Source organism: Otolemur garnettii, unplaced genomic scaffold (assembly GCF_000181295.1).
Source record: "Otolemur garnettii isolate 467f Iridium unplaced genomic scaffold, OtoGar3 scaffold00010, whole genome shotgun sequence".
Lineage (NCBI taxonomy): Eukaryota > Metazoa > Chordata > Mammalia > Primates > Galagidae > Otolemur > Otolemur garnettii.
The window spans coordinates 31414073-31428146 of NW_003852405.1; the positions used below are offsets into that span (position 1 = coordinate 31414073).

Here is a 14074-nt window from a genome sequence, read left to right on the forward strand (position 1 = left end):
AAAAAAAAAGTTCTTAACCACTTTGCGTTTGATACTGTTACAACGCTGTCATTCACAAAAGTAATCAGTTCTGCACTAAACCAAAAGGGATTGCGTTTTAAAAACATATTGTATCATTTTTCTGGCATTAAAAGGTCAAACATGTTTCACTGAAATGTAATGTCTATCTCCCCTCACAAATTCTTTCACCCACATTTCTTACCATTTACCACTTCGTTTACTTTATCAGTGGCATCAGTTTCTTTTTGAGAAACATTTATATTTAACATTTCCCTTTTCTCATAAGTAACAAAAATTCAGTAATATTTATAAGGAATCTCATAAGAACATTTATTTTCTGGGAAATAACTGATAAAGTAAGGGATGGAAAAGTTCATGAAGGAAACTATTTCTCTCTCAATGAGATATTTTAACATTTATCAGATGTAAGAGCCCTTGGATGTAACACTGTTGAGAGACATGGAGCACACCTGTTTAGTAGGCTTCCTGTGTGAAAGCGCACGCATCTCCATTCATTCACGGATGGTGCATGTGCACGTGTGTATTAGTGAAGAATGTACGATTTAATTTGCAACATGACCAGAAGGAAGACTGTAAGAGAATGTAAGACTTATTACCTTGTAGAGTTATGTGTTGTTGTCATAATTGATAGAATGTAAAAGTCATTAAAATGTTATGAATAAAATGTTCAGGATTTCAGAAATGGCTCTTTTTCTCCACGGCTTTGTAATTTGTAAAGACAATTACTATATAAGTGCCTTAGTTTGATATCTAATGAATGGCAGAGACAACACAAACTATCCCATGAGAATTTGTGAAGTTACCAAATAATGCAAATGGAAGTGGTTTGCAGAGCAAAATATAGACTTTGAAAAATAAATTTATGGTAAAATCGAAAGCCCTTCTTGTGGCCTTTAAAACATGGTGTGTGTCTGGCTTGTCACCATCCACCGACTTTGTCTTCCTCTCTCTGCCCCCAGCTCACTCTGCTCTAATAACTCGAGATCACTCATGTCCCTCAAACATTCACAGGAGTTTTATGCCTCAGGGCTTTTGCAAGTGCTGCCCTTAACCCTGAGATGCTCTCTCTCCTTGGACATGGCTGGAATTCTAATTTCATTCAGAGCTTTTTCCACATCAACTTCTTCACTCTATAGCTTACTAAAAATGCTGCTTCTTTCTCCATTGCTCTGTCTTCATTTACTCTGCGTCACGGTACTCACTACTAATTAACATTGTATATTTTCTTTTCTTAATTGTCTGTTTCATTCTTTATAACTCAACTCTATGAAAAGGGAAAATTTCCCCAGCTTTCTTGCTACCATTGCCCAGTACCTGGCATCTGCTGTATGACAGGTGCCTAATAAATATTTACGCAACTAGTGAGTGGATTAGTGGACAGGTAAGTGAACGATCTTTCATCTGGTCCTTACTCTGCATGTAGTAATCTGCAAAACCCTCTCCAGGAGCTAACTAATTTAATCATGGGAATAGACCTATTATTATTCCTATTTTATAAATGAAGAAAACAGAGATGTCACGAGATCTAGTAACTTCCCACAGTTACCATAAGCAAGTTGTGAAGACCAACCTGCTTGATCCCCAACCTAATAGCATAGCTGGCATCTGCCAGAAAGCCATCTTGATGTTAACTGAAATTTTGATTACATTGTCACAAAACAGACTGAAATGACTATCAGAAACATTTTGACATAGCTGAGTTTTACTCCCAGAAGAAAAGGATGTGTTCATTGGCTAAAAAATAAACCCTCGGAAGTCTTAAAAGCCACCATTTGAAAACAGTTGAGAACAAGAATCCAAAGAGGTAGATAACCTTTGTTTCTACAGGTAACAAAATCATGACTTACCTCCAGGTGACCAGCTAGTGTAGCAATATGGAGGGCAGTGAGGCCACCGTACCCGACCTGTTGGATATCAGCTCCACTGTGAAGCAGGGAAGTGATCAATTCTGCACTATCCTGAGGAGAAAAGCATCTTTAGTGTCACTTTTCTACGAATAGCACATTTGAAAGCTGTGAAACAAGATGCATTGATTCTTTGCCTGTCAGCCAGTTTAGGTGCTCAAAGAGAACTTCAGAGGGCTTTCTAGGGTAAGAGCACGGAGGCAGCAGAGAGCCTCTCTCAGACGGATGGAAGGTAGGACCAAATGTTTACTACCAGCCAATCCTCTACCACTGGACCACGAAGGATACCAAGGACCTTTGCCCATGGTGAGGATCTTGCAAACTCAACCCAATCTTACATATATGGCACTCCAATAAATGTGCTTTCTCCAACAACTAAAATTAACCCCAGAAGAGATAAAAAATTTATGGAAAAAGTTCAGAGGTTTAAATTTTTTTTTTTCTATTACAGGTAAAGATTCCAAATGTAATATAGCAGAGAAATATCATAATCAGTTTTAAAGAATTAGGGAAAAGCAGATTGTAAAGCAGACATTAAAAAATTTGTTTTCATATATTAAAATGCAGGGTTAAGACACAGGTCCTGGAATTAGTCTCCATTATTAGAATCTCAATTCCAAGAATAACTGTGTGAAAGAAGGCAAGTTCTATAATCTTTGTGTTAATCTCCTTGGGTAAATAAAAAGAGGACAGGTTATACCTTACGACTGTTGTGATTATATATACAAAGCACTTATACGATGCTCAAAAAACTCACTCCTGCTAGACGTGAAAGTGTGGGGTGCAGAATAGCTTTAGTTGGCCTCCCAAATAGAATAGTGATTTTATTTTTATTATATCATTTAGCTCCTTTTTCCCCCTCCCCCATTAACTCTTCCTGATAACTTCATTTCCTAACTAGAGTTTTACTAGTCAGTAAAAATAAGCAAAACATTAAAAAATGCTGTACCAGTACCGGAAGTAAGGAAACGTCTACCAATTTAGCCGTGGATGAACTACCAGGTTCAGAGTGTTCCTCCTCCAGAGAAAAGAATCCCAGGAGTTAATGATCACTTCCCTAATAACCTTTAATTTTGACTAGGGAGTACTAAAGGCATGAATAGTCTCTGATATAAATGGGAAGAAATACATCACCTTAAAACATTTTCCCCTGCAGATAGTTGGGAATTTAAATGCAGAGAAGTGGGGAAGGTCTTTTTGAGAATAAAATTATTTTTAAAAATGAGGGGAAACTATGATAGATTTGATCAAATTATAATGTTAAAAAACACAATATTACAAGGTAAGTGACAAATTGGAGAAATAGTCACAACATATAAAACTGACAAATTTTCATATATTTAATACATAAATAACTTGTATGAACAATAGAAAGATGGATACTCTCATCCAACAAATATTTATTAACGAATGTCTATGTTATGACAAGTACTCAACTGGGCTAAATTAAAATAACTTATGTGTAAATCACGGAGCATATGAAATATTTATCTAGCAGACAGAGTCTAGTAAACACACATTCATCCTTTCCTCAGTGTCCTCTCTGTTTCTCCTGATTTAGTCAACAACTGTGGAGTTTAAGAGAAAGTATCTAAGTAGTCCTTCAGAAGAGGCAAATGGCAAGATTAAAATTCAAAAGTAATAAATTATCCTCTCACATCTTGGTTGGATTGCACAAGTTTGACCTCTGGTTGATCTAATCACAGGTGTGCAACCCGAGGCCTGCAGGCCATATGCTGATTTTGTAGAGCAGTGTTTGCTTATCTGTGGTGTCAGATATCATGAAAAGTACGCAGGGACCTTTTCTTGCTAGTGACCTTTCATTAGCGTATTTAATGGCCCAAGACAAGGCTTACTTTTCCAATGTGCACCAGAGGAAAAAAAGGTTGGACACCCCTGAATCTAAATGCTTTTTACTGACTATCATTAAAATAGAATTTTAATATTACTCAGTTATGATAAAGAGAATAAGAAAACAGTAAGTGCCATTTATAAATTGTTAACTTTGAACTAAATCACATATAAAATGTTAAGCTTAATAATGAGAAACAAACAAAAAATACCTATTTTGTAATTGGTGACACTCTAGCTCAAATAGTTTAACTCACTTGCTGAATTTTAAGTAGTTTGTAGGTAGACTGGAAACCCATGTCTGTTGGACTTTCAATATCTATACCTTACTTCTGATTTTCCATATGAGTTTGCTAATCTTCCCTTGACTTCAGTCTCAAGGAAAAACTCAAGAGGATATACTTGTGTTTTATTTAATTAATGAGCCCCCATTATTAAGTACTTCTCCTCTATAGGTATATTTTGGCCTAATGGAATAATTTAAAAAGTCAGCAGTATGGTACATACCTCATAGAAAAAAAAATCTTATTAAATGCCAACATCAGGCAAATTTTGAATATTGTAGAACTGATCTAATTTACAGCTTAAACTATGGGATATATAACAAGTATCTACAATAGTAACAATGCTTTAAAAGAAAGGTACTTATCCCTACCGTCTCTGGTCATAGGCCCAAAGTGCCATTTGGGAATTTAAAACCAGGCAGCACTCCATCCTTGGCCTAAATTTGGGCATAAACAGCCATAGCCCTTCCCAGATAAGCAGGGAGGGGAGCCCTACCTCTTTACACATACTGCCTTGCCACAGGCTGAGGTGAAGCCAAGATGTGAAAGGATGGCACTCCCCCTGGATCTTGCGACACTGTTTGATGAATGTTGGTTCAAGATGCCATTTTATAATTTTAAAGCTGGGCAGCACTCTGCCCTCAGGCTGGGTTCAGAATGACAAAGTTGCAGCTGAAGAGAAACAGGGGAGACCAAGCTCCCCCCTACATACTTAGGATAACTCCCCGCCCCCGCATTGAGCCTGAGACACAGGTGGACTGCACTCCCCTCAGTTTAGAAAATCTATTTAAGGAAATGAAAGAGTGAAGTTATAGTTCAATACATTAAACTATAACTTCACTCTTTCATTTATGTGACACATATTTATGAATTTATATACCTTGAGAACATTCTAAAGACTCAGAATAAGATGATAATCAATTAGATCTGGCCCTTGCCTGGATAGTGCACATAATTACTATCAGCTATTGCAAACAGAGTACAGGGGCAACAGATGTACGTGGCTTAGCCTGCACAGTATTTATAACTAAATGTTTGAATTAATGGCCAACATTTAAATATTTGGAAACTTCAAAAGCTTATGATTCTCTAAAATTTGGGGCAATAGTGGCCTCCATTCATGTGTGAAAACGATTAGCTGGAGCTAAACAGGGACTGTTCCCTTGACATGGGGCACACATTGTCAAACTTGTCAGTCTATACCAATTCTTCTTACAACTCAAAAACAATGAGTCTGAGTTCCTATTTATCGTTGTCTGCCAGATTATCTAACATCTTCATTCATTGATGTTACCTACCTCATTCCTGAAAATACATTGGATTGTAACCCTTAATCTAGAATGAGTTATGGAGTTATAAGCAGGTAATAAACTACAGTGTCGTACATACGCTGATAAGGTAAGTACTGGGTGGTACAATGAGTGCCTTGGAGAGACACCCAACCCAAACATGGCAGGGGTCAGGGAAGTTTCTCCAGGAAATTGTAATGTTTAACGTTAGACTTGAAGGATAAATTAAACATCTTCAGTTAGTATCTTATTAACTTTTGATTGAGAATATGTTAATTTAGAAACAGATCATGAAATATTGGATTACTAAGAGGAAATGTGAGTATTACAAAAACAATCTTAATGATTGTTTAGTTTTGGCTGTAAAATGTTCTGTAGTTTCTTAAAGGTAGGAATTAGTATTAAATAGTATTTAAAGTCACTATTAATTGGAGAATTTGGTCAAGTATACAAAAAGTGGAAGCCATTTTCTTTTTGAGAGTTTTTTTTCTTCAAAGTTTTTTTTTATTATTATCTTGATAAATTCCCATTTGGAGAAAATACAGTCTTTAATTAGAAAATAACCTAAACTAGTATAAAAACATGCACATAGGATGGGAGGCTGAGGCAAGAGAATCGCCTAAACCTGGGAGTGGGGGTTGCTTTATCTACTGAGAGCGATAAAGTGAGACTCTGTCTCTACAAAACAAACAAACAAATGCATATAGGCCAATGGAGCAGAACACAGAGCCCAGAAATTTATGCATTAAAAGATAACCAATTTTAGACAGAGCTGACAAGAAAACACAGTGGGGAAGGGATAGTGTCCTCAATAAATGGCATTGGGAAAACTGAATAGCCACATTCAGAACAATGAAATGAGCCCCTCATCGCATACAGATATAAAAGTTGACTTCAAATGCATTAAATATTTAAATGTGAAACCTGACATTCTTTTCTTCTTCCCCTCTTGGAAACAGAGTCTCACTTTGTTGCCCTTAGTAAAGTGCCATGGCATCATAGCTCACAGCACCTTGAACCTGAGCTAAAGTGATTTTCTTGCCTTAGCCTCCTGAGTAGCTGGGACTACAGGTGCCTGCCATAATGCCCAACTATTTTTAGAGATGGGGTCTTACTCTGGCTCAGGTTGGTCTCAAATCTATGAGCTCACACAATGCACCTACTTTAGCCTCCCTGAGTTCTAGGATTATAGGTGTGAGCCACTGCACTTAGTGGAAACCTGAAATTCTCAAGCTACTATAAGAAAACATAGGGCAATAGCTTCATGACACTGGTCTGGACAATAATTTTTTTTTGTATTTAATCTCAAAATACCAGACAACAAAAGTAAAAGTAAACATATGAGATTAATTTAAGCTAAAATATATCTACAGAGAACCAATTAATCAACAGAATTATGAGACAACATAGAAATAGAAGAAAATATTTGTAAATTATATACCTGACAAGGCATTGCTACCCAAAATATATGAGAAATTCAAGTGTAAAATTTAAATCTAGTAACTATTTAAAAATAGGCAAAAGCATTAAATATAGTCTTCCTTCAAATGATGGGAGACATACAAATAGCCAGCGTATATAAGACGAAATCCCCAACATCAGCAATCATCAGAAAAGGACACTATTGCATCAATTCAGTATAGTGGAATGACTGCTATTAAAAAGGTAAAAGATAGTAACTGTTGGAAAAAGTATGGAGAAAGGAAAATGCTTGCAAGGTATTGGTGTAGACGATAAGTCAGCTCTCACATTATGGAAAATAGTATGAAGCTTGCCAATCACAAGAATAGAAAACAAGCATCCAATGTACTTAATGCTAATATAAAACCGGTAGCTGAACCACTATGTCCACCCAAGAAAAAAAAGAAAGAACAAATGTGTCATCATAACAAAGAAATTGAAGCTATATTCTAACTCATCTTAACAAATGGAAATCCTAGAACTGAAAAGTGGACATCTGACATGAGTCAATTCACTGGTGAGTTGGTATCAGATGAGAAAATGACAAAAATAATGGCTGTGAACTGGAATTCAAATATACAGATGTAACTGAATTTGGAGAACAGAGAGAGAAAGAATATGGAAGAAAGTAAAGAAAAGATAGTGATATGTGGAAGATTATCAAACCTTATCACATATGTATTTGAAAAGGTACTGGTCAAAACTTCTAAATTTCATGAAAATATAAACTTACAGGTTTAAAAACCCTGATAAGCCCCAGAAACATTATCTGAAAAAAGCCATACACAGGATTATTATAACCAAACTGCTGAAAAGCAAAGGTATTTTCTCTTCTATTACTTTCTTTAAAAGAAAAATATTTGACTCAATACTCTAACAATGTTTTAGGGTTTGTATCCTGTATAGATATAACATATGAAGATAAAATGAAACTATAAGCTTCTCATGCTTTAAGTAAGTAAACCAGTATTAACAGGCAGGCGCAGTGATATGTTGAAGATCTGTATTGCAGTCCCTAGAGCTATCAGTTTAAAAGGATGCACAAAAACTTTTACTCTTTAAATGACATTGTAAGAAAATGATAAGGCAAGCCACAGACGGGGAGAAATTTTTGCAAAATGTATATTCGACAAAGGAACTATATCCAGAATCGATGCAGATCCATTATAATTCAAGAAAACAATAAACCAAATTTTAAAAATGGGGAAAAGATTTGAATAGAAACTACATTTTAAAAAAATGGTGCCTAATAGTCACATAAAAACCCATTTAACAACATTGGTTATCAGGGAGATGCAAATCAAAGTCAAAATGAAATACTCAAATGTCTCCAATAGAATGGCTTAAAAAAAATGATAATACCTGTCTTGACAAGAATGTGGGAACAAACTCTTCATACTTTGTTGATGAGAATGTCAAAAGGGATTGGCCAGTTTGGTAGATAGTTTGGCAGTTTCTTATATGATTGAACCTGTATTTATCATGTGGAACAACAATTTCACTTTTAAGTATTTTCCAGAAGAAATAAAAATATATGCCCAAAGATTTATATGTGAAAGTGCATAGAATAGTAATAGTCAAAGTCCAGAAACAACTCATGTATCCATCAGCAGATGAACAGTTAAACAGATTATGGTATATCCATTATAAGGGAATACAAATCCACAATAAAAGAAATTACTGAATATACAACAACATGAGTAAATCCCAGCAGCTTTGTGACAAATGCAAGAAATCATATGAAGAAGACGACATTGGATGGAATACGTTTATATAAAATTCTAGAAAAGGGAAATCTATAGTAACAGAAAACATGTTAATAGTTTCCAGAGACCATGTGGGATGGAAGAGAAGATTAAAGGTAAAAGGGCGTGAGGGTACTTTTAGGGACAGTAGGAATGTCCTATCACATGATAGTGATCGTGGTTATGCTGCTACATTCACTTTCAAAAGTTATTAATTTGACATTTAAAATTGTGAATTTTTTGGTGAATATAGTATACCTCAATAAAACTGACCCCTGTGAAAAAATTGACAAGCAAAACAAAATATATGAGAGTTAACTACCCACAAGTCATTAAATATCTTCTAGATTCTTAGTAATGAAATCAGAGATAAAACCTTTGACTAAAAAATAGCCAGTCCTGAGGCAGGCTGACCATGTCAGGGTGGACTGTGCATAATTGAAAGAGCTCTTGATGTGGCCAACAGAAAGACATGGGAGCGATAATGTTTATTTTGTGTGTTATGAACAAAATTAAGTTCAATTGCAATCTGAAAAAAGTCTGTATAAATAAGTGTTCCATATACATCAAAAATATTAAGATCTGCCTGGGGCTGTGGCTCACACCTGTAATCCTAGCACTCTGAGAGGCCGAAGCAGGTGGATTGCCTGAGATCACAGGTTTGAGACCAGCCTGAGCCAGAGTGAGACCCTGTCTCTAAAAATAGCGAGGCATTGTGGTGGCTGCCTGTAATCTCAAATACTTGGGAGGCTGAGACAAGAGAATTGCTTGAGCCCTAGAGTTTGAGGCTGCTGTGACCTATGACACCACATCACTCTACCAGGAGGCGACAAAGTGAGACTCTGTCTCAAAAACAAACAAACAAACAAACAAAAAATTAAGATCCAAAAAGGCAAGGATAGACTGAAGGGCTCCTTCAGATTAAAGCAGATTATAGAAATAAGAAAACTGAAAATGCATGATTCTGGATGAAATCATAGGCCAGAAAAAATATCTCATACAATTGAAACAATTGATCAAATTTGATTTGGGGATTATAGATTATAGCATCACACTGATGTTAAATTTTCTGATTTTATAAATGAATGTCATCATTCTTAGGAGATAAAGATTGACATACCAACCAGGAACACTTTGTCCAATTTGCTTTCAAATGGTTAAGAAAAAGCAGAATAATGGAAACAGCACAAAATGAAAAGTGCTATATACTCCTGTATACAAGAGTTTCCTGTACTTTTCCTGTATACAGGAGTTCCCTGCACTTCTCCTGTGTACGGGAGTTCCCTGCACTTTTCCTGTATACAGGAGTTCCTTGTACTATCCTTGCAATTTTTTAAAAGTCTAAAATAATATTAAAATACAAATTTATTAAAAAAATATATAGGGGGTGGGAACTGGAGCACAAAATGAATTAGATATTTTGTGGGGTAGTTCTGTGAAAGGATAATTAGTACTAGATTTAATTCCTGGTAGGTGAATAACTGCTCTATATTGTGTTTGTGTACAAAGTGGAACGATAGTCTTAAATTGTTTTTTTAACATTTGTTAAGGAATATGCAGAGTGGCCTTTTAAGAATTTTTGCCTATTTTGTTTCCTAGGAATCCAAATGCATTTAAACTTGTTACAAAAGAGTTATAGTCTTTATATCCTTCTGTAAAATACAAGAAAACCTAAGAAATATAGTAAAAAGACCTCTAAAAATGGAAATTTAGTTTTGATAAACAGAGGGAGAAGAAATATTCTCTAAAGATTGTAGTACTAAATCATTCAGAATGCACTTGTGCACCAGCAAAATCTCAGCAAAATGAACTAATACAGAAAGGACTCTCCCAGTCAGATTCAGAATTCATAGTTTCACACACCACCTTGGCTATCCATCATCAGCTTTCTACTCCTCACACCTCCTTTACTTTCACCCTCTGCCTTTCAGCTGAAAGGTCAACATCAGATGTTGTTTACTACACCTTGAACTCAGCCTCTATCAGAGTCTAACAGGATGATTAGCAGGTATAATGTTAAAGACAATTAGCACTTCATTGAGGCTTTCTCCCAGACGGAATTAGAAGAATTGAATAGGCATTGACTAGACACAGAAAAGACATGGAAAGTTAGAGTATTTGCACCATGAATAACAGAAATATATGAATCTGAATCATGGGAAAATATGGCTCACTTCCCTCACAATGATAACCTTTCTGGAGGTTAGAGGGAGGATATAGTGCAGAGGGATCCTGATAGAGGCAAACTACTGTCCTCACCAATGCACACCTGCACCCAAAAGCTGAAATAAAGTCCTGTCACAGACGCACACATATAGAAAAAAAATGCAATATAACCGTGAGATTATTGGACTTATGAGCCAACTGTACTTGATTCTAATCACTATTCTAACTAGATATCTAGCTTTAATTTTTAATTGTCTTTTTTTTATGCTACTGGTTAAAGAAATAATTTATATTGAACTTAGTAAGATATTTATCTCATAATTACGGAATGTAGAAATTTTTATTATTAAAAATAAAGAATAAATGATTTATATTTATGACAATCTCAAGTATCAAACCCAACACAGAGTATCCTAGTTTGTCCAATCCACTATTATATCGATTCTTTCATCAGGTACTGAGATAAAGTTACCAGGAACTAATGTAAGGAAACAAACAACTAAAGCAAAAAAAAAAAAAAAAAATTAGGGAAAGTTCGCAGAAAAGAAATGCCGCTTCAGTGTGCTTATTTTTCTCTCAAATACAGCCTCATCTCTGCACAGAGGAAGCTTGATATTCTGAGGTAGAGTTCTGCCAAAGGAACCAGACTGCCTGATCTTAAGTCTGGCTAAACACATAACCCGTATTCAGTTGCAGGGTTCCTGAGAATTAAATGAGTTAAACATGGAAAGCATTAAACAGAGAAAGTGTCTGCTATATAGGAGATACCTGCTAAAGGAAGAGAAAGACAACCAGCCATTTCTGTAAAGTTCCGATCATTCTGAAAGTTTTCCATTATTACTGGTTCACAAAGAAATAATAAATAAAGTAGAATAAAGCCCCAGGATACACACTGTCCTTGACTCTAATACAGGATATGGGAATGGAAATGTCATACCTTGTAAACTGCTAAATGCAAGGCTGTAAATCCATTTCTTGTCAGTCGAGATGGGCGGAGCCCTTTTAACATAAGGGTTCGAACATGTGACTTGTTCCCTTAGAAAGAAAAATGAAATAAGGGGAAGTCGTTGTGGGCATGAACTCAGTGACTTTAAGATCTCTTGTTCACTTAGTGATAAATGCCATACTGCTGTAGGATAATGTCAAGCAGCCATTCTGCAGCCCATCTCTAAAGTTTGCTATTAATTGACCCTCTTGCTTAACAGTATTTCTACTACATTTATAGATCTTTATAATAATGTGTGTCTGGATGCATTTTTCTTAGATTTTTTTGGTTTAATGCTGTCATCATCAGATAAAATATAAAAGCATGAAAGAATTCATCCTAGTTAACTATTGATGAAAAAATTTAAATTTAAAAAATCTACTTACAGGTATTCCTCAGAACATCATTAGCAGTAGAACTTATTAGAGCAGAGAAATAAAGAAGATACGACCAAGATTGGAAGGGCGTATTAAAATTTGGGAGGATGACCTGTTAAACACAGTCTGTTCAGTTTGTTTAGGAGAAGTGGTTAAGGGTATGGTTAGAGTTGATATTTATATGTTATTGTTTCATAAGAAGTTGAGTCCAATTAATTTAGTTTGGATTAACAAAATTAATATTAATCATTCATTCATTCAATAAGTTTATTGAGTGGGTGCTATACATTCAGCACCAATCAATGTGCTTGAGATATGGTAATAAACTAAACAAAATAAAATATATGAACAACTTCCTAAGACCTAATCAGGAAGAAATAGAAATCCTGAATAGATCAATAATGAACAGTAATAAAAACATCTAACAACAAAAAACGCCCCAAAATCTAACAATGAAAAATGCTCCAGACCAGATAGAGCCACAGAAGAATTATATCAGGCCTACAAAGAGCTGGTATCCACTGTACAGACATTATTCTATAAGATTAAGAAGGAGGAAATCCTCCCCTAACTCATTCTATGATTTACTATACCTTGGTTCCAGATCCAGAAAGGACACAATGAAAAATAGAAACTCCAGACCAATGTCCTTTATGAATATAGATGCAACAACTCTCAGCAAAATACCAGCAAATCAAATTCAACAACACATAAAAAAAATAAAAATTCACTATAATCAAGAGGGTTTGACCTCAGAGATACAAGGATGGTTCAACGTACATCAATCTATAAACACGATTCATCACATAAATGGAAACAAAAAGACCATATGATCATCTCAAGGGATGCAGAAAATGCATTTGAGAAGTCCAGCACCCTTTCATGATAAAAACTCTCAACCAAACTGTCCCTTTTCACTGAGGACATAATCTTGTATAGAAAAACATTCCAAAGACTTCACCAGAAGACTCTTAGAATTAATAAATAAATTCAGCAAAGTCTCAGGTTACAAAATCAGCATACACAAATCAGTAGCATTTCTGGATATTGACAACAATCAAGTCAGGAGTCAAAACAAAGACTCAATACCATTCAGAATAACCACAAAGAAAATAAAATACCTATGTCTATACTTTGACTATGTCAAAGACACAAATAAACCAAAAAACATCTCATGCTCATAGGTTGGTAGAATGAACATTGTTAAAATGTTCATACTGCCTAAAGTGATTTACAGATTCAACACAGTCCCCAGCAACATACCAACATTGGGCCAGGCATGTAATTCCAGTACTTTGGAAGGCTGAGGCAAGAGGATCACTTGATATCAGGAGTTCAAGAAAACCCTGAGCAAGAGGACCTGTCTCTACTAAAAATAGAAAAAAATAGAAAAAAAGGTGTGGTGGTGTGCTCCTGTATTTCCATGTACTTTGGAGTCTGAGGGGGGAGGACTGTTTGAGCCCAGGAGTTTGAGGTTGCAGTGAGCTATGATGATAATACTGGATTCCACCTGGGTGATATAGTGAGACTCTGTCTCAAAATAAAAATATCAAAGTTGTATCTCAAAGATCTAAAAAAAAAATAAATCTATGCTGCATTTGTTACCAAAAAAGAGCAAAAATAGGGAAAGCAGTCTTAAGTAAAATGAACAAATGTGGAGGCATCACATTACTAGATTTCAAATTATACTATGAGTCTATAGTAACCAAGACAGCAGGTACTGGTATAAAAATAGAGACAGAGACCACTGGAACAGAACAGAGATCCCAGACATAAAACCATCTATGTACAATCAACTGATCTTTGACAAAGCAGACAACAACACATGCTGGAGAAAGGAAGCCCTATTCAACAAATGGTGCTAGGAAAATTAGATAGCCACATGCGGAAGAATAAAGTAGAACCCCTCTGTCTCAGAATACACAAAAATGAATTCAAGATGGATGAAAGATTTAAACAGAAGGCATGAAACCTTAAAAATTCTAGAAGAA

At 35.4% G+C, this 14074-nt stretch overlaps 1 protein-coding gene across 1 annotated transcript in view; it reads right to left on the reverse strand.

Annotated features, from left to right (window-relative positions):
• The window catches only part of LOC100961597 (serine/threonine-protein kinase TNNI3K), a 241852-nt gene that overhangs the window by 214401 nt on the left and 13377 nt on the right, over positions 1-14074 (reverse strand). The window contains exons 4-5 of the mRNA XM_012801634.2: positions 11659-11756; positions 1869-1979 (exon numbers count right to left, since the gene is read on the reverse strand). Coding sequence (XP_012657088.1) covers positions 1869-1979; positions 11659-11756 — 209 coding nt within the window. The remainder of the gene's footprint in view (positions 1-1868; positions 1980-11658; positions 11757-14074) is intronic.